At 47.3% G+C, this 23,806-nt stretch overlaps 1 protein-coding gene across 1 annotated transcript; it reads left to right on the forward strand.

Annotated features, from left to right (window-relative positions):
• The first annotated feature begins 764 nt into the window (after window positions 1-764).
• MOB1B (MOB kinase activator 1B) lies at window positions 765-22,187 on the forward strand. The gene is made up of 6 exons (XM_014884899.2): window positions 765-851; window positions 15,138-15,304; window positions 17,794-17,887; window positions 19,491-19,624; window positions 20,772-20,935; window positions 21,209-22,187. Exons 1-6 carry the CDS (start codon window positions 838-840, stop codon window positions 21,284-21,286), a joined length of 651 nt encoding a protein of 216 aa, XP_014740385.1. The 5' UTR covers window positions 765-837; the 3' UTR covers window positions 21,287-22,187.
• Window positions 22,188-23,806: the final 1,619 nt, after the last annotated feature.

The following is a 23,806-nucleotide window of genomic DNA, read 5'->3' on the forward strand; positions in this document are numbered from 1 at the left end:
CTCAAAGTCATCAGGTCATCAGCACTGTGAGGATTTTGGGATGGCCGAATCCCCTGGTGCCGAGGGGTCATGCTGTCTTGTCCTGAGCCCTCTCCAAAATCTGCCTTCTTTCTGACCTAAACAGACCCAGATTTTAGTGTGAAAATTATACCCTGGGATTGCAATTTCTGCCATAAAGAGTGCTGGGATTTGACTATATCTGCCTGCCAAGTGTTTCTTTAAAAAACTGCAGTTTTTTTACCTCAGTTTAGGTTTTTTTTACCTCAGCTGCCCACAGTGTCACCTGAGGGGTGCCCCTCCTTTGCTGGCCGCGTGCCCTCACCAGCCCAGTGAGAAATTGCTAACACCTCACATGTTAAGAAATATTAGAATCCCTTTTGTCACGTTTCGTTAAAAAAGGGTTCGATGAGGCGGGCAGCAACGCCGTTAATACCTTTCTATTTTATTTTCTAGCGGTGGCGTTGACCTACGGGCTGGTACCTGGCCCCCTTTGTCCTGAGGGGAGAAGGGGGGCTCTGGAGGGGCAGGAACTCCCCATTTCCATCCCGTTTCCATGGAGGTGTCTGGGGGCACTCACACGGGCGTCTCCGAGGGGGACGGCGGTGCCCGCGGCCATGAAAGGACTCGCGAGGAGGAGCCGCGGGCCCGTGACGGGAGCCCCGCAGCTGTGAGGGAGGCGGCGGCGGCGGCGCGGGGGCCGCTGGGGGCGATGGCGGCCGGGCGGGCCGTGTCCCCGCCCCGCGGCGCTCTCCCCGCACCCGCCCGCCCTCCGCTGCCATTGGGAGCCGAGCCGCGCCGAGCCCAGGCAGCCGCCGGTCCCGCTCCGCCGCCGTCGCCATGAGCTTCTTGTTGTGAGTACCCGCGGGGTGTGAGGGGTCCTTTCCTCTCGCTCTGCGCCGTCCCGCGGGGCAGGGCAGGGCAGCGCAGCGCAGCCCGCCGAGCGGCCGCCGCCCGCCCGCTCCTTGCTCGCCGCTCTCCTCCGGCCTGGCGCCCGCTCCGTCCGCTCTCCGCTCTCTCCTTTTGTGCCCCGGCGGTCCCGGGAGCGGCCGCCCCGTTCCGCTCCGCCGGCAGGGAGCGGCGCGGCCGCCGCCGCCGCGCCGTGAGGGCGTTTGGAGGGCGGGCGAGCCGGGCTTCCCCTTCCCGCACGGCTTCCCCTCACGGATACGAGTTTGGAAACGGCCGCCGATCGCCAGCGCGGGGGACCTGCCCTGCGGAGGGGTGTCACTGGCTAGGCGAGAGCAGGGTCGGGGTCAGGCACCCCCCGAGGGGTCTCCCCGCGCTTTTACGATGTTTTCGTGCGAGTTTCTCATTTCTGGCGGGCAGAGGTTGGTGCCGCAGCTGGGCCGGGGGCTGGCGTGTGGAAGTGAATCGCGGTGCAGGTGACGGGGCAGGTGGGGCTCCCAAGGACCTGGCCCGGCTTTCCTGCGGCAGGAAAAAGCTCCCTCAGGAGTCAGTGGCGATTCAGGTGCGCGCAGAGCCCCTTTTCTTGAAATTTTGCTTCGTGGGCAAGAGCCGAATGAACTTTGGTCCCTCCCCTTGGAAACAAAGACGAGGTACTTGTGACAATTAACATAAACCGGTTCAGTGACCTATTAATTAAGGCGAAGATGCGCTCTAGGGAAAGAAGGGCGATCGAGGCAGCTGAAAAAGACGCCCTGGAAGAGCCGAGCTCCATTAGGGCCTGGTCCCCGTGAGTGTTCCCGCACACTCCCGGCGCTGCTGCCGGGATATCTGACGGTGGCTGGAGGCTGGCATTGATAACCAACAGATGCAAACGTAGCCTGGGCTCAGAGAAAAGACTTTATCTCGGAGCTGGAGTGTTCTCCTAAGTTGTGTTCTCATGGAGACAAATAACCCTGGCGCTGGCTTCCTCCTCGGTCCCTCCCTTGTGTTTATCTTTTAACTCTGCCGTTCCCAACCCGCTTTCTGTCGTGCTCCGTGCCCCCGGAGGGAATCGGAGAGCTGCGAGCGGGAGGTGGGTGCGGATCATTGTCCGTGGATGGAGGTACAGTGCTCCTAATGAGAAGCCCAGCTGTCCCTCTCCCTCCTCTGTAATTCTCAGCTGCCACGGTGGAGAAGGGGGGACAGGATTTCGAGCGTCCCGGGAGTCTGGTTTGCAAATTAGAGAGCCGTCCTCTCCGTGGCATTTGGCTAACTGGGAATGGAAAAGCGTGAAACCCTCCACCCTCTGTTAAAGGCAATAATCAGATGCTTGTTTCTTTTTTCAGACCCTTCTGAAACCTAGGAAAACAAACCTTTACCCCCACCTCCGTTGTTCCAAGTGATCTTTGTGGATGAAATATAAACGTGGGAAGTGGAGTTAGTGCACGGCAAAGCTAGAAATGTTGTCAAAGCTGCCTCAGCTGTTGGTGGCAGAATGCTGTAGATGGCACATGATTTGCTCATCTGTAGTCTATAAATGGGTTTTTAAAAAAAAAAAAAAAACAAAACTGAAAATATACCTGCTAGGCCTCGAGGTGACCAGGGAAACTTCCTGTGTTGCTGACACAGAGTTTTGGTGGGTTTTTTTGGTTGGTTGGCATTTTTTTAGGGATGCAGAAAGTCAGCATCACCTTTTTGTCAGACTTGAATTTTGGCTTGTTAAGAGTTATTCCGAGGTAGTGCACGGCTGTGTGCAGGTTTAATAGTGTTTAGTAATGTGAATGGCATTTTGAGCTGCAAACCCTCCACGTTTGCATGGTCTGTCACGGTCCTTCTGTCACTGCGCTCTGCTGGTGTGGAGGTGCCAGCAGTGTTTGTCCCTGCCTCAGTGACACTGCTGTCCTTCAGAGGGCTGACTCAGAGTTTGGGGCTCCAGGGGGAGTGTCCCTGTGCAGCAGCGGGAAGGTTTCGTGCGTGGCAGCGAAGCCGTGGCGCAGGTTTGTGGCCGGGGACTGGGCTGCAGCTCGTCAGTGTGACACCCAGCACGGTGCCAAAAGCTGCCTTCTCCCGCGGCCTTCCTTGTTGGCAGATAACAGGGGGATTGTGCCGGGATAACACAGCCTGCGTGGGGCCCCCTCGCACGCTGACAATTCCGTGGCTATTCTGCCCTGTTGCTAGGGCCAGTGACACATCAAGCTGCATGGGGGGGAAATAAAATCAAGGGGAACCATTGTCTTCTCTGCTTATGGGGAACACTATAAAAAGACTGTCTTGTGAGGCGAGTCACTGAATTAATACAACTCGCTTTTGACAGCAATTGTTATTTTCAGCCGTGGTTTTCTCGTTCTGATCCGTTCCTTCCTTTCTGAAAAGACTTTGTGAACCTTTCCAGTAGTTGGATAGGTTATCCCGAATCTTTACAAATGCTTTAAAAATGGGAATTGGACTAGAAAATATCTCCAGTTCTAACAAAACACTGCTTGGTAAGTTCTCTCTAAAAGGAAATTACAGCATATTTGCAGGTACTTGAGCTTACATCTCCAAGGCAAAAAAATTAAAGATAGTTCTGGTGGGCGTGCCATATGGTAACATGCTTGTGCTATCCTCTGCTGGCAAGACTTACATAAAAAGGAAGGAAGCTAGATGAAAACCATTTATTTATAAAAGGAAAAGATTCAGATTTATTATTGAAGTTCTGAAATTGTCTTTCCTTTAAAAAAATCCTACAGAACCCCTATCTTTGGATTAGCGAATCCCCCTCCGAAGGTTCCAGCGCAGGGTTTTTTGTTTCAGAAAGGGATTTGATTTAAGTAGTTGTTGCCTGATCAGTCTTGGAAGGACGAGGAGCTGCTGGAGGTGAGCGAGGGCGAGTGGCTGCTGCTGGGGGCACGCATGTTGGTGAGTGAAGGCCAAGTTCACTTGTGAACAAACTGGGGCAAGATGTGCTCTTCCTTCTCTGCCTTGTTCCACTGCACACTGGAGCCTGGCAGCTGCTTCTGATGCTCCACATGATTTGTTGTTTTGTTATTTTTTTACAAATTTGAAATCATACTTTGTGTCTAAATACGTGTGCAGAAGGTGTAGTGAGGCATTACCTTTTCCCCCCCTTACATCTCTTGCAGATTAATACCAAAATCAGAGCTGATGGGTTAGTTTCCAGATGGACAAGCAGTGTGGCCGTCCCAGTTCCTCAGGTTTCTCCTGCTCTTGGAGACTATCAGGGCTGTTTGTTTTTGTCCTTTTGTCAGCTTCCCGAGGTACTCCTTGTCCTGGGAATTCCCTTCATAATACGGGCAGTGTAGCAGCTGAGTGTTTTGTGAGTGCTCCTTCCAGAATTGTGGAGGTGTATTTATCTCCTCCTGATCAAGGACTGCCCCAGAGGACCAGTAGGCACTCTTAACCCGGAATTTGCCCATGGAAAAATCAGCATGTCGGCATTTGCAAACTGTTGGGAATGGGAAGTACAGCGAACATCCAGCTATTTTCCCCCCTGTGTTTCTGTGCATTTGTTCGGTTTTAGCTTGAGGAGGGTAAGGCTGGTGTGGGATCAGGACAGCGGCTCTCCACACAGGAATGTGTTAACGTAAAATCAGCTGCTTGATTGGTACCATTAGGGATGTGTCCAGTTCCTGGTTGTTGTATTTTTTTTTTTCTTTGTTTTTTTCAAGTGCCGGGATTTAGATGTCACTCGAGTTTTCCACGGGTAATTTGGAGAGAGAACTGTCAAGCTATTGCCAGCTTGCCAAAGAATTTTTTTAAAGCCTTGGTGACAGTAATTTTGAGTTTTTAGGAAAGCAGAAGTATTCTGTAGCGGTTGGGTTTAAGTGGAATCAGCTCTGACCATGAACTTAAAGCGAAGTAAAACCTGGGGTTTAGGGTGTCAGATAATGGAGTGCTGTTGCCTTATCAGTGAGGTTGGAGCTAGAGGGCTAGGAAGCTGCTGCCTGGCTTTTATTTCTGCAAGAATGAGTGTGCCTCGGAGTCACAGAGCTGTGTAGACCAGTTCAGGCTGTGAGATGTCTGCACTTGGGAAAACAACGCTTGCCCCTACTGCTGTGTTTTGGGAACTTGAAGTGAGTGATGGTCGCTTCTAAACCTTGTTACATAGCCCCTTCTCAGATAGAAACATTCGTTTGGAATGGAAAAAAAAGCATAGGAAGAAAGGCATTGTTCAGTGTGAAAGTTGTGTTTACTACATGCTGCGATGTCCGGTCTTAATTGCTTCCTAATTGTTTGCTTTTGTGCCACGATTGTTTTCCCTTGTTTGTCCTTCCCTCTTTGTGTTTGCAGCAGTAAGCGAGCCAATGCCATGAGCTGTTTGCAGGGAGGAGTGTGGAACAAGGATCAGTTTTGGGGGTGAATTGTGTGCTGGAGAGTGGCTGGGATTTTCGTCTTTAGCAAATGCCTTTGTCACCTTTTACTTTTCAGACAGGGCTTTGGATTTAGGGCCTCCTCGTGCCAACGGCCATGGGGTCACAGTTCCCCCTCAAGCTGTCCTGAGACATACACAGTCTTTTTTATCTTGTTTGAAAAAGGATAAAATTTTAGGAGCATTTGTATACCAGCGAGGCTGGAGGGTTGCAAGAGGCTGAGAGAATGAAACTGCTTGTTTTTTTTGTAGAAGTAAATAACTTCATTAAATTTGGCCACTTTAAGTCTTCCCTCGTAGGCAGTAAGGCAGATCTTGCTGCCAGAGCTATCAATAAGCCTCTGACCCACAAATCAGCCTAAACCGCAGGATGTGCTTTTAGTATTTGTAAACTAAGCCACTTCCTATTGGAATTGAGCTACAATGAACTTGCTGTTTGGCTTTTGTTCTTTTTTTGGTTTTGTTTTTTTTTTTTTTCTCCTCCTTTTAAATACACAGGGAGACTGTGGGTTATAAATTCAGCTACTATGAAATCTGTTTTCAACTAGAACTGAGAATAACTATTACTTTTCACGGACTTGAGGGAATTTCTCCAGCCTTTACATTTCGTGAGGTGGCATTGTGAGAATGCAGTGCTTTGCTTTGTCATCTGTTTACAGATCTCCCAGCTGCTTTCCCAGGGCACTGCTGCTTGGGTCGATATTTTGAGGAGAGGATATGAAAGAAGGGAACGAGAGCTGAGGATCTGCATGTATCCATGCAGCTTAAATTGGCTCCTAGTATGTTTGAAATAACCTCTAATTTCTTAGCGAGCTTAGATGAACAGCGTGGTGCATCTCTGTTTGCTTCAAGGCTTCGCTTCTCATTTCGAATCCGTAGCCTGAGTCAGCAGTCAGTCAGTTCAGGAGGAGATGGTAATTTTGTGTGTCAGTCCCACCTGAGAATTCATGAAGGTAACAGTAGTTTTTGCATTGCAAATTTGTTTTGATTATTTTAAAAGCAGTCTGTGGAAGCGAATTCACTCACTCTTCTTGTGCCTTTCCCCCCCTCTGAAGTCCAGCTGTGACCTTGGCTTCTTGTCCCAGCTTCTCTTCTGGCTTTTTTCTGGTGTGTGAGGCCACTTCTACCTTGTTCACCCTCTTTTCTTTTCCTTCTCCAGTTCACAGCTGTCCTTGGCAGGAATCCATTCCTTTTGGTGTTCTTAGACACCTGAAGAGATGCAGCCCGTGCTCCATTTGAGTTTTAGTTTAGTTTGCTTGGGTGGGTTTTTTTTGTTGTCGTCTGTCCTTGCAGCACTTCATCTTTCAGTGTGGTGGCTTGCCTGCAGAGTGAATCGCTTGTGCCCTGGAGATAGTGACGTACAAAATCCTCACTGGAAGGAGAACATCTTGCAGATAAGGACTCATAATGCCTGGATTTGGTGTCTTTATCACAAGTCTAATTCCTTTATGACAAAGAGAACAAATGAGCTTAGGTAGGCTTTGGTAAATTCCTCTGTTGCTAAAAATTGAGACGACTGAGTTTTGATACCAAAATCATTTCAACCCCAGTAGTGATTGGGGGACTTCTCTATTTTGACCTTAATGAAATAACCTGTATTGTGTTGTTCCCAACTTCAGTAGCACAGTCCTGGTTTTGCTTGAATGGATTAGTTGTTTTAGGGACTTGCTCAGTGTTCTGGATCCAGCAATCAAAATGACAATTGCTTAACATATCTTTTGCTTTATGGCCTCAAAATACTGCTTTTTCAAACGCTGAGGTGTACCTTTTAGGAAAAACAACATCTCTAATGGCCTGTTTTTAACTTCTGTGGATGACAGCTCTTCTTAATATTTCTTGCTGCAATAGAAGTAGAAAAAATAAAAGAGGACAAGTCTGAATATTTAAATACATACAACAGTTAAACTGACTTTGGGCTCCACTGTCAAATGCTTAAGCTTAAATAATTTCAAAAGAAGTGTGCTCCTGTCTGTGTAGGAACAGTCATTCCCTCTCAGGTGCTTCAGACCAGTGGGTTTTCCTGATAAGTTACTTTGGAAGAGATAAGCAAATTTTCCTGAAGAAGGTTACACATGGCACATAGAGGATTTTATTAAATATGGGGGTTGTGTAAGAAATACTTGGGGGTGACATAATGCAGTGTATTTTTGGATAGCTGTTAGATTATTCATTGCTGCCTCCTGTCCATTCCTTCTTCCTGTTGTTCTCTGTGTCATTCCTTGCCTCTAATGATTGTTGGTTCCTGGATCCAGACCCCATTCTGCCGACTAATCCAAGCGTAAGTGTAATCTTCCGTCTCTGTTGGAGATTTTCTGTTGGGAAGTTGCCGAGTATTTGTCCTTTGCCACGTTCCTATCTTCAGCCTGTTGTTTTGCGTGGGTGTTACAGTAAAGGGCAGCCTTTTACAAAGTGTTAAAGTGACTCTTTCCCCGTGATAATTTCGTTAAATTTCTCCTTTAACTGCCTATTCCCTTAGCACATTAAGAGATGGTTCTTTTTATTGTGTTTAAAAGGATTGAAGACTGTCTTAAACTCTTCAGTTAAGTCTTTTTTTTTTTTCTTCCTTTAGAAATGCCCTGATGCGATTTCTTGGGTTGTATGACTAGATTTGCTTTAGTCATTCATTAAGCATCGGTTTCCAAAAGCACTGATCAGCATTTTGGGAAGCCATCCATGTTCTGAGGCATGTTCTCCTAACTCTATATTTGGTGTACAAGTAAGGATCTAATTTGATGCTAGAGCCAAGCTTTTATGACTGCAATTTATCACCCTCAGCGGGTTGTGGATGGCTTTCTGCAAAGCTCTGCTTCCTACTTGTGAATGTATTTACAGGGTGTGACTGTTAGCAGCAGCTTGGGATGCAGAGGGCATTAGTCATGGGCAGACAGATAATTCAGCTGAGTGTAGGGAAATGTGCGGGGCAGGAGGAGCAGCTGGCTGTGGAAAGCAGGGGACACCTTTTGTGTGGGATGCTGCTCCCTGCTTTTGACGTGGAAGTGAAGGAATCACGGGCAGGCGGGCACTGCTCATCACCTGCTCTATTCCTTGGGCACGCTCCCCCTTTGCCTCCATCAGCCAGGGCATGCCTCAAGGTGAACCTTCCTGCTTTGTGAACACTTCCAGGGTCCTCCTTCCTTGGAATGCCACCTGGTGTGACGCTGAAAGGAGCAACCCGGACTTGAAGCTTTACATATTTCCTTACTTTTCTTTTGTCAATTGCTCACTTTTATATAGGGGGAAGGGTAGGTTGAAAAAAAGATAAGCATGGTTGTGTCCACTGAAGGGTCTGTTAGGTACATTCCTGAAGTTAAGAGGTTTGAAGCTTTGTGGAAACTTAACTTGGAAACATTGCTGGGTGAATTCTGACTTGAGTGGAGTTCGTGCTGTGGCCTCCCTTTTGAGTGAGCTGATGCTAACTGGCAGAAATAAGGGATCCCTGAGAAAAGAGGGGAACATTTGTGAGGAAATAGTGCTGTTCAGCTTGTAGGGAGCCTATTAGGGGCTGAAATACTCAAAATAGTGACCTCTATCTCACAGGGAAAACCAAATCAGTTGGAAAAGGAGTACTTCATGTTTTCCTTCTTCACAGCTCAGTAGCACTCTCTTTTAAACAAGTACTACGTGAATATTAGGATATTAGAAAAAATAAATCTGGATTATTGGATTATTCCTTACAGTTCCACGAGGGGTGTGTGTGTATGTACACGGTAAATGTTAGTATTGAAATAGTTGAGGAACCTCGGTCTGATTGAAAGGACCCAACAGAATGGCCAAGACTACTGCTCACCTGTTTTAAAAATATAAAAACATTGTTTGTAGTAAGCTTGAAATTCTGTAGGTGAAGACAGCACTGTGTTTGCCTCAAGGTAGTCAGTGGATTCCTGGGAGTGTGCAGCAAAATGTTTGGGATAATCTTGATTCCTCTCATGCCACAGGATTTCAAATGGATGTCAGGAAGAGGAGAGTACGCCGAGGTACTCGGGTCTCTGCTGCAAGCTTCTTTATGCTGATCGGGGTGAAAATGTGTTTGAGGTTTGGTGGTCTGGAATGTCCGGGAGAAGGTCGGTGGGAGGCTCGGGAGCAGCAGGGCAGTGCCTGCACAGAACCCTCTCAGTGAGCCCTGGGGGAGCCTGCAGGCCCTGTGCCAGGGACACCTTCCAGCTCCGGTGCTGTCCCGGGATCTGCAAGGCACGACTGCCCGGAGAAGTCGATACGGGCTTTGCTGGGATGGATACTGCGCTGTCTGTGGCTCGGCCTGCCCCTCTCTGTTAGTCCTGCAGGGAGCAGGGCAGGAGGGGTTGAGTCACTTCCGCAGCCCCTGGCTGCCTTGGGAGCAGTTCCATTGTGTTTGGAGCTCTGGTAGTATCCAGTGAGGGCAACTGCGACTTGCTGTGTTTGTTTTGAGGGTTTTCCAGGACATGAAAGTGCATTAAATGAATGCGTTGTAGATGAAACAAGGGAACTTATTTTGGTTGTAAGCATAGCAAACGGATGATGATTTCCCGGTCATGGGATGGGGTTCTGGAGGCTTGCTCGTTGCTTGCACTGGGAATTGTGATTATTTGGGAGGAGGGCTGCATCCAGGCGGGTAAACAGCAGGAACACCATTGGGTGGAGTTGTAGCAGACACGAGTGCTGTAGCACAACACCTCCCCCTTGTTTACAGGCACTTTCTCAGCCTGCAGACGGGAAACGGAGGCAGAGGGAAGCGTAGGTGCCTGGCTTGGCTGGAAAACAGGCTGTGGCCACCTAACATCCTCGTGGATTTGGCACACGGGGGAGTGAGGGCACAGGGCACAGGGAAGTGATTGCTCTCCAAACACCACACACGTGTCCCCTGCTCAGCGCTCAGCCAGCCAAGCTTTCCCTTCAGGTGTGTTCTGGTGCATGTCAGAGTTGTGCTGGACCAATCCCACACGGGCACTGACCCTGCACTGTGTATGTATAGCAGAAAAAAATGCGTTGTAAGGATGTGAAAGTGTACGGGTTATGTCGGCTTTGACACTGAGGGGTGGTGGCTGGGGCAAGCAAAAGCAAAAGTGTTCCTTAAGGCTACCTTAAATACCCTTATATTTCCTGGATGTGAATCATCTGATAAATGTCTGCTCTTTTAATGTGTGGAGTCGTGTGTATAATGGCACCTGTGTTTTTTTAGAGCTGTTCGTGACATTGTGCCTTTTTCATCTGCCATCCTGTAGGGAGCTTTAGTCTGTGAAGACAGCTTTTTTCCTTAGAGGGGGAAGCCAGATTTCAATCCCCACCTTGATGGGTAGAGAAGGAAAAATCTCATAGCAACACTGACTTCCCTGTCACTACTGCAGTAGAAGGAAATGCCATACTCCTTGAGAAGCATCTTCGGGTTGAAAAGCCTACAGAGAGTTGAAGTTACTCTGTGGTGTAGCTAATAAACAAGAAACCCCGTGTATTCTGTTCCTATGGAAATCACCATGTGTCTGGCAAAGTTTTTCAAGTCACTGCCAGCGATTCCTCCTTAGACCAAAGCAAAAGCTCTAGGCCTGGAATTGCTTACAAACCATTGCCTTACCCTCTGAGAGAGCAACTATGTTGTGTAAGGAGTTGGCAGCTCCTAACTGCTTCCCAGAGCTGCTGCATGGAATGCATCCTGAAATCTTGCCTTGCTTTTGTTACCTGCTGGTTCAAGTGACTGGGCTGAGACAGGCTTACTGCAGTGAATGGGAATTAGATTGCAAAAAGCTGAATTTTTGGTGCTGTAAGAACTGAGGAAAGCAACGCTTTGCTCTCACACTGTCTCTCTTCAGAAGAGAAATGTTGTGACGATTCAGTTTTATAAATAGAAATGTTCAAGTTCAATCTCATCAGTGCAGATTTTGAGCATGTTCAGCTTAATTTTACCTGCTGATGCTGTGGTTGTCACAGAAAAACGTGTTTCAAGGCTGCAGCTATTGATTTCGTTGTCAAAAAAGTAGCTTGAGCTTTTATTTTCATTTCAATGTTGACATGTTGGCTGGTGAAAACAAACCCATCTTACTCTGTTTCTATTCTTAGCAGGATGTTATCATTTGAAGGCCTGTATTATTGTTTAAAGGCTGGAAATGTTTGCTTTTCTGGAATTTGGGTCTTGTCTTGGAGTGTTTCTGTGTTTAAAAAGAGGCACAGCACGAGAAGGGAGAGGAAGAAGAGCAGAGCTTAAACTCGGGGGCTTCTCTGACAAATGCACTTCTTGGCCTGTGGCAGTGAGTTGCTGCCTCATTTTCTCTGTGTAATGAGATACTAATGACCCCTGCTTCAAAGATAGTTTGTGAGGATTAATTAATGCCTGTAAAGGCTTTGAAGGTGAAAAAGCAGGAGTTACAATAGCACAAGTTTCCATGCCCTGCGTGAATGTTCTGTGCACGGTCTTGGGTTCAGCTTTTTGAGACTCTCTTGAGCTTTCCCAAATACTTTGAAGGGCTTATTTCAGCCTGGCCGTGGTGGTGATGGCTTTGGGGAATCACTGAGTGGGACAGATGTGCTTCCAGGAGTTAGTCACTCACTTCTTCCCCCAAGGAAGGGGGCCTCAGCATTAGGGAGCAGCTAGAGGAACGTAGGCAGGTGTGGCAGGTGTGTGCTGAAAATGCTGCCTGTGCCCAGCACGTGAGAGCCCGAGGTTCCTTCTGTGGGGAGAACAAGCCTAAACTTACTTGGGTTAATTCAGGTTTCCCCAAATCTGCAGCAGACTTGGTGGAAATGGATACGAATCTCTGCTGAAAGGCTCTGGGGACAAATGGTTAGGAGTGAGGAGGCTTAAGCTAGGCCAGCTCAAGGGCTTCTCCTGGGAGCAGTTGCTGGGAAGTTTATCAGGAGGTGAGGCTGGACATTTAAGCAGTTTGAGTGCAGAACATCTGCCAGTGCTGTGTTTGAAACTGAGCTGAGCTGTTGAGGCAGCGTGGGGTGAGCAGAGCGCCTCAAATTTTTCCTTTCTTCTGGAAACATCCTCTTAGCAGCCCCCAGAAGGTGCATCACCAAACCCACCCAGAGGTGGCCCAGAGGAGAGCTTTGGAGGAAATGTGGTGGTGCTGCTTGCAGGCCAGCCGTGACGTGGCTGCGTGGGCTCTGCCGGTGGGAAGGGCTTGCTGAGCTGCCGAGCCCGCACACAGCCTCAGACTGCTCCTCATTCAGTGCTGGGCTGCAGCTGCCACTGCTGGGGCTGCAGCTCCCGGTAAAAATAGCCGGGCAGCATTTGCTGGAAACGTGGGATGTGGGAGTGAAGGGAGCCAAGCGTCCCTGGAATCACAGGAATTCCTTGAGGTCGCTTCTCCTTGAAAGGCTGCAGTTGTGGCACATAGTGGGGATGGTGCAACGTGCTCCCCCTTTGATGGCCTTTTTGTGTCCAAGGAAAATGGCATCTTCACTGGTTTCTCTGTCCTCTCTCACTTCTGCATTCATGTGAAGGAGAGCTCACAGACTCTTAACAGGACAAGGCAGGTGCTGCCTGCTGTCTTAAAGCATTCTAAAACCTCGACAGAAATGGCTAATTCCATTAAGGAATGTAGCTGAAAATAACATGTCACACATGACCCAGACACAGGTGATCGTGTGTATTGTTGGCCACCAGGCAGAACTCTTTAAAGTCACTTTCTTCACTGATTGCTCAAGCAGTTGAGGAAGTAGACCTGGGTCAAGACAACTTGCTGAATCTGTCACGTGAAACAGATTGGCATAGTAGGAAAAAGTAATTATGTTTTGGTTAAGTATAGGAGAGCTTCTGAACTAATAAGGTAATTGGAATACTGCTTATTAATGCAATATTTTTAACCAGACTTTCAAAGAAAAGCCACATCCTATAAAGATTTCAACTTAGAGAAGCTGCATTAGGCTGTCCCTGTGTCTCAGCGAGTGTGTTAGCTGGCTTCTGTGAACTGCATAAATGCATGGAATTCTGATAATTGATTGCCAAAATTGCAGGTATTTCCATAGCACACAACGACTACCAGGCTGCAGTTATCCTAATTACTTTTCATTTTGGATGCCTGCCTGCCTGCCTTTTGTTTCCTGCTGGCTTAGGGTGGCTGTGCTGTACTTGAGAAGCAGGGATCAGAAAGGTGTTGGAGGCAAAGATGGAATGGTTTATTTAGAGCAGTAGTTCATTCTGTTGTTACAGCCTTGGACAGCTTATGGGGAGGACCCCCCTGTTTCTGGGGAGTGGGGAGAAGGGATTAAATGGTACCTCAAGCTTTTTCCAACGTGTTGCATTTTCTGGTTCTTTGATCATGGATCTGTGCAGGGTATTCAACAGATCTGCAGTGACTTGGTTTGGTGTCTGGCAGAACCTAAGAGCTGGAGTGGGTACAGTGAATTCCTACCCAGAGTTTCTCAGAATAAACTACTTATTTAGGGGATTCTTTCACCCTGCTTTCCTTGTGCCCTCTTCCCAAACCCTCGTCCCTTTGTTGGGCTTACTCTGTGCTGAAATGCAAACAGTTAGTTGAGTTAGTTATTTTATAGCCTTTTTCTGGGTTGTGTTTAGCTCGTGCTAGGTTCCTTCTGCTTATGCTGACACATGTGGAAAGACAATGATCCCAGTCTCTTCTGCTCTCCAGATGTTTTAGGTTGTATTTTCACTCCTCATGTTGGCAAAGTGCCTCTCAAATGGCTGCGTTCCTGAAAATAAAATAATTGGGTTGAAGTAAAGTAGTTAGTCAATAGATTTGGAGGTTTTGTTTGTTGGGTTTTTTTTCAGTTTCTTCATTGTTGAGAGCTGTTTGAGGCTGGCCTGGCAGATGCAGGTGACTGCAGGGGTGGGAGGTGACAGCAACTCCCCGGGCCACAGAAGCTGCTCACTCCCACTGGGAGACAATTATTTTATTCAGGATTTGGCTCTGGTGTCCCGTGCAAATGTACATAGCTGTACCATCCCAGGATCTCTGGAAGTCCAGGCAAGCCCTTGTTGACAACACCCCGCACCCAGGATTACTGCAGAGGCCTGTGGGAAGGGGAGGATGCTGCTGCTCCTCGGGGGGCCAGAGAGTCAGAGCAGCTCTGGGACCGTGGAACAGAATCCCAGGATGGTTTGTGTTAGCAGTGACCTCCAAGCCCATCTCATTCCAAATGGTTTAAAGACCATTCAGTTCCACCCCCTGCCACGGGCAGGGACACCTTCCACTATCCCAGGTTTCTCCAAGCCCTTCCAGCCTGGCCTTGGACACTTCCACGGATCCAGGGGCATCTACAGCTTCTCTGGGCACCCTGTGCCAAGGCCTCCCCTCCCTCACAGGGGACAATGTCTTGCTAAGTCAAGGATTTCTTCCTAGAATAAAGAGAGACAACCCCTGCACCCCACCAGTAAAAAAATCTGTTTGGTCCTTAGAGAGATGGTGAAACATTGGCCAAGTCTTTGTATCAAGAAATGAGATCTGGATAATATTTGTAGTGAGAATTGTGCTGTCTGGCTTTCACAATTTTCCGCTTTCATTGGAATTCAGAGCTTAGCTTGACTGTTCTGACAGAAGTCTTTTCTCAGCTCATACACGAAAATACTCACAAATATTGACTCATTTGACACTTCTCTGCAAATATTTAATTCTACACATCATGTTTCTGACATGTTAGGTGCTCATGTGCCATCCGGGCTCACTGCCATGGTTTAAAATTCAAATATCTAAACGTTTTTTCTAAGATAGTCCATGTTTTTCTAAACAAAATTTTAGGTAAGGAAGTGATTGGGTCAGAAAATTATTTTAAAAAAGTCAGGATACCTGCTACTTTAGCATTCCAGTTCTTTGGTAAATATTCTGTTGCAACGTGAAAATAGGCGAGTGGATAAAATATTTAATGTTAATCTTGTCCTTGCCTTGGACTGGTCTGCTTGTTTCCTTTTCACTTCCCTTTCCAAAAGGTCTCTAAATATTTCCTCTCTCTTTTGCAGTGGTAGTCGCTCTTCCAAAACCTTCAAACCAAAGAAGAACATTCCCGAGGGCTCTCATCAGTACGAGCTGCTCAAACATGCCGAGGCCACGCTGGGGAGCGGCAACCTCCGGATGGCTGTGATGCTTCCAGAGGGGGAGGACTTGAATGAATGGGTTGCAGTTAACAGTGAGTCTCTGGCCTTTTGTTCATCACTGGGGTGTTGAAACTGGGCTGATACTTGTAGGAGGACGGCTGTGTGTCCCTTCCTATCCCTGAAGAAAAGGGGGGTTGGGGGACCTTGCTCTCTACAGCTCCCTGGCAGGAGGGTGCAGCCAGGTGAGGGCCAGGCTTTGCTCCCAGCAGGGAACAGGGACAGGGTGATGGGAAACAGCCTCAGGGTTCAGACTGGACAGCAGGTAGAATTTCTTCATGAAAATGTTGTCAAGCATTGGAGATGTTGGAATCCCTATCCCAGGAGATGTCCAGGGAACAGCTAGACATGGCTGTCAGAAGGTGGGCATCAGCCACAGGTTGGACTTGATGGTCTCAGAGGTCTTCTCCAAGTGGAATGGTTCTGTGATTCTAAGGGGGTTTGTAATTTCCCTAAAGTTAGTTCCTTTAGTTCCTACCAAGTTTTGAGCCTGTGCTCTGGTAAGTCTCTGATGTCATTCTTTTAACTTCCTCTAAAGCTGTTTGTCCAAACTCTGTGCTTTCAGGCCAAACAATGATGCCTAAATTAGCATTTTCTGATTGCTTGACCTTGTTTCTTCCTCCTGCCTCTCGACCCTTCATGAATTTTGCCCTCTGCTCCTAAAGAATGGATTCTCCCTTCACACTCCGTAGCCTGTGCAGTTTTGGCTGCCCCAGGCTCTGTGCCCTGTCTGGGTGCTTCCTCATCTTGTGCTTCTCAGGCTTGATGTGCTCCTGTGATGGTACAGGGTTGATTGTCCACTGCAGTAGAAATTATGCTGGAGTTAAATGCCCTCTAATTGTTTCTGTGGTTCTTCCTTTTTTCTTCTTGCTCTTGGACACATTTGGGAAGTGAAACAGTCACAGTGCCTTCCACCTTCCTGTTCTCCACCAGTCATGCCGTGCTCTGGTGCTCCCCTTGCCACTGCTTCCAGGGCAGGCTGGAATGGCTGACACCATCCTTTGCAAAAGTTAATTCACACTGCATTGCAAAACTGACTAGAGAAAAAGCCAGCCCACTTGTGTGAGTAAGCATTGCTAAAGATGCTTCATGTATTGCTGGCATCCTTCCCTTTTGGTGGTTCCTTCACTCCGTGTCTCTGCTGTCCTGTGGGGCAGCAGGTTTTCCCTTCCCCAATGAATGACCCAGCTGCTGAAGTAGCTGGAATGAAATTGTGGCTGTGTAATTAAAGAGTGAGCTGGTGACATGCTCCTTTCCCTCAGCATCCCTGCACCACACTGAGCTCCAGCAGTAGCTGTGAGCCCCTTCTGCTCACAGAGTGGTCTTGTGGGGAGGCAAAATGTGTGACTTCAAATCACTGCTTTTACCCTTCTTGGCCCTGAGAACACAGACCCGAATGTGCTCTGCCCTGCTGCTTGCTCAGCTCTCAGCCTGACTGGTGTGTCAGGGAATGACTTGATGTGCCTGTGCATTTTGAGCCTTGCAAGTGTGGGTTTTGCCATCATCAGTCATTTTGTCGGAGCCTGTGTGGGTTTTCTGAGCATGCTTGCCTTGAAGCAAACAGTGGGCTGTGGTTTCTGCTGGGAGCAGGGAATGGAAACTTAATTAACAGTTCCCATGGGCACTTGAGAAGCGAGGGCTGCTGTCCTGCATGTGCCGAGCAGGAGCTGTGACGTGCTCCAGTGACGTTGGTCTGATCTTGGCCATTTATCCTCTGAAAGATAGCCGCAGATGAAGTAGATTTTGTAATCTGATTGCAGTGACCACAGTTCCTCGTGACAGAACCTGCTGTTAGTTATTGAAAAAGAACCTTCTTTTCAAAGAGCTTGGAGTAATTAACTGAAGAGTCACTATACCAGCGGAGTTAGATGGACTATGAGAAAGAAACCCTTCCCTGTGAGGGTGGGCAGGCCCTGGCACAGGGTGCCCAGAGAGGCTGTGGCTGTCCCTGGATCCCTGGCAGTGTCCAAGGCCAGGTTGGATGGGGCTTGGAGCAGCCTGGGACAGTGGAAGGTGTCCCTACCCGTGGCAGGAATGGATCTGGATGGGCTTTAAATTCCCATGCCACCCGAAGCAGTCAGGGATTGTATGAGATGTTCTTGGGAAAGGTGGGCCTTTGGAATGCAAGCCCTGAGGGAAGTCACTGTCACCTAACCAGTACCTGCTCTCTCTAGTTGGAAAGTTTATGCTGAAAATCTTTCTTTGCTTCCACACTTGCCAGTAGAATTTGGGGTTGTAATAAAATGCACCAGACTTTCAGGAAAGGAAATAACTAGGCTCTCTCCTTCCTATTTCTTCTTCCAGCTGCAGGCTTTGCTGCAGTGAACAATTAAACAGTTCTTGCTGGAGGCTGTTCCAGAAAGTTGGTGGTTGCATTCTGCATCTCTTTTATAATGGATCTTAAAAAAGCAACAGCAATGAAGTTTTTTTTTCCCAAAACCCTTTCCAGAACCTGTGCTTTGCAGTCTGGGCTGTAGCAATCTTGTGCTGCATAGTGCTAATGGGTGGTTTCTGTGCTTTTCAGCTGTTGACTTCTTCAACCAGATCAACATGCTGTATGGAACCATCACGGACTTCTGCACGGAGGAGAGCTGCCCCGTGATGTCTGCTGGCCCCAAGTAAGAGCCTGTTTGTCACTGTTGGCTGGGTGCAGTTTTTGAGATCATTACTCATTTTAAAACTTGAGACTGGCTGAGATGAGTGCCAGAGTTGGGTGGCAAGGATGTGAAAGAGAAGAAGGAGGTGGGGAATAGAAACTTGGTTTTTTTGGTCTGTTTTTATATTTGTATGGTGGGTTTGTTTTTTTTTTTTTTACTTCTAACCTGGGAAGTAAATTAATTATCAAAATTATTTTTTCCCTTCTGTTTTTTTCCTGAAACATTAATGAGGGCTTCCTAAATGAAGATTCAAAGTTTTTATATGCAGGCATTCCATTAGGACTTACCAAAATCTTCCTTGTAGGTATTGTAGAAATACTAGATGTCTGGATAAGAATCCCTGTGCCCTTCTTGGATTCTTGCTTATACTTGTGTTGAGACATCCAGTGTTTGTGCTTTTTCTTGCTCTCTAATCCAGTTTATTTTGCTCTGGCTCCAGACTGATCCTGGCACCTCAGCTAAGTGTTGGTATTTGTCCTATATGAATGCCATTTAAATCGTGGTATTAGGGCAGTGCTGGGTGGTGAGAAATCCTGTTTTTTCATAAATCCAGACACATGGTCCATTTGGTGTGTCTGGGATTTTTGCATATGTTCTTAGATACCATTTTAAAATGCTTTCAGACCCTCTCATTTGTTGCTGTTAGAAAAATGGAGTTTTTTGTCCCGTTGGGAGCAGTACCTTCCTAATCACTCATCAAATTTGTTGATGGTGAAAATATTCTCCCAGTAGTTGTTCTGACAAAACCAAATTTGCTAAACAAATAGAGAGGACAGATGTTTCAGATGAAGCTAAGCTTTGCATAGAAGCCTGTTTATGAACCCTGTGGTTCATCTGGGAGCTGATACTGTCAGACTCCCCATGTTAGGTGCATTTGGGGTTTTTAAGCAGTGTCTTCCAACATTATCCACCATCTGAATAATCATCTGGTGTCAGCTGCATTCCCCAAGCCAGGCAAAATAGCTGCTGTGTTCTGAATTTGACCAGGATTTGATTGTACCTGGTTCTGTATGTAGCCTAGAAGTTTTCTTAGCCACAGAATCAGAATCCCAGACTGCTCTGAGTAGGAAGGGACCTTAAGGCTCATCTCGTTTCAACCACGTGCAGGGACATCTTCCACCCGCACAGATTGCTTCAGACCTCTTCTTTTAGCTGAAAGGCACTTGGTATCAACTGCCAATTTTTAACAGCATTCCTTGGAACCTCCCTGTGTCTGTTGAGGAGCTGTGATTTGGGATCTCTGGCGGGAGCTAAGCTAGTTTGGCTTTCCGCTATGCAAAATTTAGTAAGAATATTTCCAAATGCAAAGAAATTCCCTCAGCTGGAGGGCTGTGATGTGTGTGGCTGGAAGGTGCTGCAGATGTTGCCTGTTGCCAGCTGCTGTGGCAGCGTGGCTGAAGCTTGGGAAGGCCTGCAGGATTGCAGTGGGGAGGCAGGGGGAGGAGCAGGCCATGGTGACTCCCAGTGGGAGGGTGTGGGAGCACGGGGAGCAGGAGGAACAGCAGCCTTGCAGACCCTTCAGGAGTGATTCACTGGTGCTCAAGGCCGCCTTGTCTCACCCCAGGTACGAGTACCACTGGGCAGATGGCACAAACATCAAGAAACCCATCAAGTGCTCTGCACCCAAGTACATCGATTACCTGATGACCTGGGTCCAGGACCAGCTGGATGACGAGACGCTGTTTCCTTCTAAAATAGGTGAGTGAGTAAAACTGCAACTGGACTTGGGTCACACCTGCACAGGAGCACCCCAGTCCTGCAGCATTAAAAAGCTTTCTTAGTGCTTGATGTGTAGGGCAGGTTTAGGAGGTTACATTATCTATCAAACACACCCATCTTTTAAGAGGTGTTGTAATACATGAACTCTGATCCATGTATTAGTACTCCTAATAAACACCTGTCACAATTCTGGATGCAGGAAGTTCCATTTCTAGCAAAGAACTGGCTCTGTTCATCCAGTCTGGTGTTTTACTCATTTGGAGCAGTGAGTAGTTTCTTTAGAACTTATAACCAGTAACTGACAGCTTTTTGTCACAGAAGAGATGTTTGGGTCTTATGAGGAACTTTGAGGCCTTATCTCCAAAGAAGCTGAATTGCAGCTTTGATCTTAAGATGATGATTTTTTTGCTTGGATTTTTTTCAAGTGAAGATGAAAAATAGATGTTTTAAAGAGGCTTCTTTCAGAAAAGCAGGAGGGAGCTAATGAGCCACCAGCAGTTTGGAGAAGATGATGGGGGAGATCTCTTAGTTGACTTAATTTTCTAAGTAGTTTCTGAGGCTTTTGACACATTTTCATTTAGCTTTTTTGGAGAAACTGTGCCTTCAGAGAGAGGTTCAGAGGCCACAAAGTAACCAGCTAAATATGAATTTCCCGTGTGCTGCAGCAGCCAGAGGAGGAAATGCCATGTACATGTGTGCAGGGCAGGCTGAAGCAGGAGCATGAAAACATTAATGGTGGGACCTGAGAGCATTGGTGAGGTCCTGAGTGGCCTCAGAGCATCCAGAGCTCAGGCCCCTGGCCTTCAGGCAGGACTGGAGCACTTGGAAAGGCTGCAAAAGAGCTAAGCTGGCTGTGGAGACTGGTAGGTGAGGAGAAGCTAGACAGGTTTCCTCTTTTCAGATGGTTGATACACATCTTTTTTTAGCCTGGGGAAGTGACAACTAGAGAGTTCATTGCTCCCAGTAGCCAGTAGCCATTTCCCAGCCCATTTTAATAAAACCTGTGCAGTAGCAAAGATGTGTGCTGTTGAAACCGATTCCATCTGTCCTGGGTTGTAGTGGCTTTCCAAACAGACAAGCACAGCCTGGGAGTTGAAGAATAAGCCATGTGTTTTCTTCTTCCCAGGTGTACCATTCCCAAAGAACTTCATGTCAGTGGCCAAGACAATTCTCAAGCGTCTCTTCAGAGTTTATGCTCACATCTACCACCAGCACTTTGACCCTGTGATCCAGCTGCAGGAAGAGGCACACCTCAACACTTCTTTCAAGCACTTTATATTTTTTGTTCAGGTAAGGACATTGCAAACAGTGTCCTCGTTTCCAAGCTATGTTATCCCCCTTCCCTTGTGGAAAAAAATCAGCATCTTCCGAAGTTTTCTTTCTTTAAGAGGGAGGAAAAGCTTCAGGCAGTGGAACCCTGCTGGTCAGCGAGTGGCAGACAGGCAGGGGAGGCTGTGGGGCTTGGAAAGCTGATTGCCAAATGAATTGTGGCTAAATAAGGCTTCTCACCTGAGCTCTACCCACAAAACTCTGTATGTGTGTCTTTCCTCATCCCTCTTACAGGAATTCAATCTTATTGATAGAAGAGAACTTGCACCACTTCAAGAACTGATTGAAAAACTCACCTCCAAGGACAGATAAAAGGAAGAGGACTTCTTCAAATCTCTTGTTTCTTTAAGCGAGCGTGTGGTATTTGTTTTTTGTTAATTTGTTTTTTTAAAAAAACAAAACAACCCCCCCTATGCTGTTACCAGTGACAGCTGAGATCTACTTTCTGTGCTTTTATTAGGGGAAATCTTTTCTCTGTTAGTGACATGTGGTAAATAGCTTTTTTTTAATTATTATTTTATTGTTGTTACTCATTGTGGAATTTCTAGGAGGTGCTGAGTGTTTATAAAGGAAACGTGCTTGGTTGGGGGATTGACTGTGCTGGTGGATGGGTTCTTGTGTTGTGGCAGTGGTAGCCCATTCTCATGAAGTCCCTGGAAGACTTGCTTACATTCTCTAAGTGCCTTGGCAGACTCACTTCTGAGGTGCAAAGCACATACAATACTGAACATTGCTGGAAACAGAAAATATGTACTAACACCCAGACACTTACTGAAACTTGTTTTAAAAATATGTATCTGTGCTTACACACAAAAAAAAAAAAGCCATAACTTGCTGAAATCAATGATCTCCAGCTTTTAATACAAATACTTGTCTTATTTTTTTAGAGATGAATATAGAATTTTTCAAAACTAGATTACTTCTTATAAAGAAAAGCAAAGTTCTTGCTAAAGCAAAACAGCAAAGGTGGTAAAATTACACAGACCTTGTGCTTAGCAAGGAGTTCCATGTCTGCTGCCGTGGGACTTTACATAGTTGCTTTTATTTTCTTAGCAGGAAAGCATCAGTTGGGTCAGCCAGCTTGTTAAGTTCTCCTAGCAGTTGCCAAATGAGCAGGTAGTTTGCACAAATACCATTAGGGAAAATATTCCCTGTAAAAAATTGCACTTGGATAGTAGTAATAATAATAAAGAAAACCTGGCTTGAAAAATAACTGATGGAAAGGTGTTTTTAAGTTAGGAATACAAAGCCTGGCTCAGAGGAGGGACTGTGGTGGCCAGAGTTTTCTGTTTGAGGAAATGTGTCTTGGAGGGGAGATAAAACTCCAAAGCAGCCCATGAAATTGTTATTGTGATGATTAAAATCTCTGCCCACCTTCAGGGAGCTCCAGCTGTTGGGAAAAGCAACAGGAACAGGTGAGGCCAAGGTGAGCACGTGACAGAGAAGCTGAGCTTCTGTTTTGCATGCCTTGGCTCGACCAAAAACGCTGAGTAAAGCTGGAACTGGCGTGCAGGAGCGTGCTCAAGAGCTGAGTGGCCATGGGCACAGCCAGCAGGGAACAGCTGAGCACACAAATGACTCACTTGGGAGCTGCTGGGTTCCACTGAGGGATCCTGATCTTCTGGCTTTTCCTGTGCCACCATCCAGCCCACAGTGTGAAATGGATCTCCCAAATTCACACTGCACGGTTTAGACACAGAGTGAACAAGGCAGGAGCTCCGAGGTGCTCAACAGGTCCTGTCTCCCGTTGAATGTCAGGGTGACTCCTTGGTCTGGTGCCGTGTGCCAGCAAGAAGCAAAACAGATCAATGTGTACAAATGAGGATTTGCGTGGGCACAGCTGTGCCATGGTTTCTGTTCCTGGCTCCCTTCTGCCCTAGGAGGGCTTAGTTCTTGTTGTTGTTGTTGCAGCTTTGTTTTTTTTGAACAGCCAATTCCAGAAATCCAGAGGCATCTGCTGCAGTTCAGCCAATCACGATTGGGATGTCTTGAGTATAAAAGTGAGTCCTAGGTGGATAGTGTGTTTTTTAAATTCAGTATCTGGCAGTAGAGAGTCTTTGACCGAATAGTTTCTAGGCATGTAATAAAAGCTTGGAGATCATGATTTGCCTGACAGCTGTATGAACACATTGTTTAATTACACAACACTTGAAAATAACGTCATTGAGGCCGTGTTTGCAGTGGTGGGGATTTAGGATCCCCGTGCTGTTTCCTTTTGCAGCTTTTCATTGTTGTTTCGCTTGTGAAAGCTGTGGGACCAGAAATTGACGTGTGTTTACACTCTCGGAGTAAGGGCACATGGAAATGGAATGGAATCTCAGTGGAATCTGGATCGAGTGAATGTGTTTATAAAACAGTGCATTTATGGGAGGAAGAGGGGGGAACACCCCCTGCCCCTCCAAATAAACCCCAGAGAAACAAACCCTGCGCTGCTGCAGGCCCCCGCTCCGGACTTGGAGGGGTGACGGGCACTCGGAGACAAAACCTTCCAGCTTTGGTCATGGGGAGCACCAAGTGCCAGTGGGGTTGAAGCAGGCTGTGCTTCCAGTGCTGCCTCAGGCCTTCCAGGCTGCTAGTTTCCCGAATTCCTGTGGTTGGTGGTGGTCTATTGCTGCCAGCACGCTGGATCTTGTCAGGGATTTGGGTGGTGACCTGGGGAGGGCTCCTCCCTGGAGCTGGGATGGGGTGAAGGGCCGAGTGCACGGAGCTCTGGCAGTGCTCAGGTGGATGGATGTGGGATGTGCTGTCCAGGCCTTTCAAGTCCAAGTCAGGGATACAGGTGACTCCTGCACAGAGGAGCAACACCAGCACCTTCTGTTAGTGCAGGTGGCT

Source organism: Sturnus vulgaris, chromosome 4 (assembly GCF_052056855.1).
Source record: "Sturnus vulgaris isolate bStuVul1 chromosome 4, bStuVul1.hap1, whole genome shotgun sequence".
Classification (NCBI taxonomy): Eukaryota; Metazoa; Chordata; class Aves; order Passeriformes; family Sturnidae; genus Sturnus; species Sturnus vulgaris.

Coding starts and splice junctions, on each gene's coding strand:
- MOB1B (XM_014884899.2), top strand. Junction 17,888..19,490: donor GTGATGTCTGCTGGCCCCAA/GTAAGAGCCTGT, acceptor GTCTCACCCCAG/GTACGAGTACCACTGGGCAG. Junction 19,625..20,771: donor GCTGTTTCCTTCTAAAATAG/GTGAGTGAGTAA, acceptor TCTTCTTCCCAG/GTGTACCATTCCCAAAGAAC.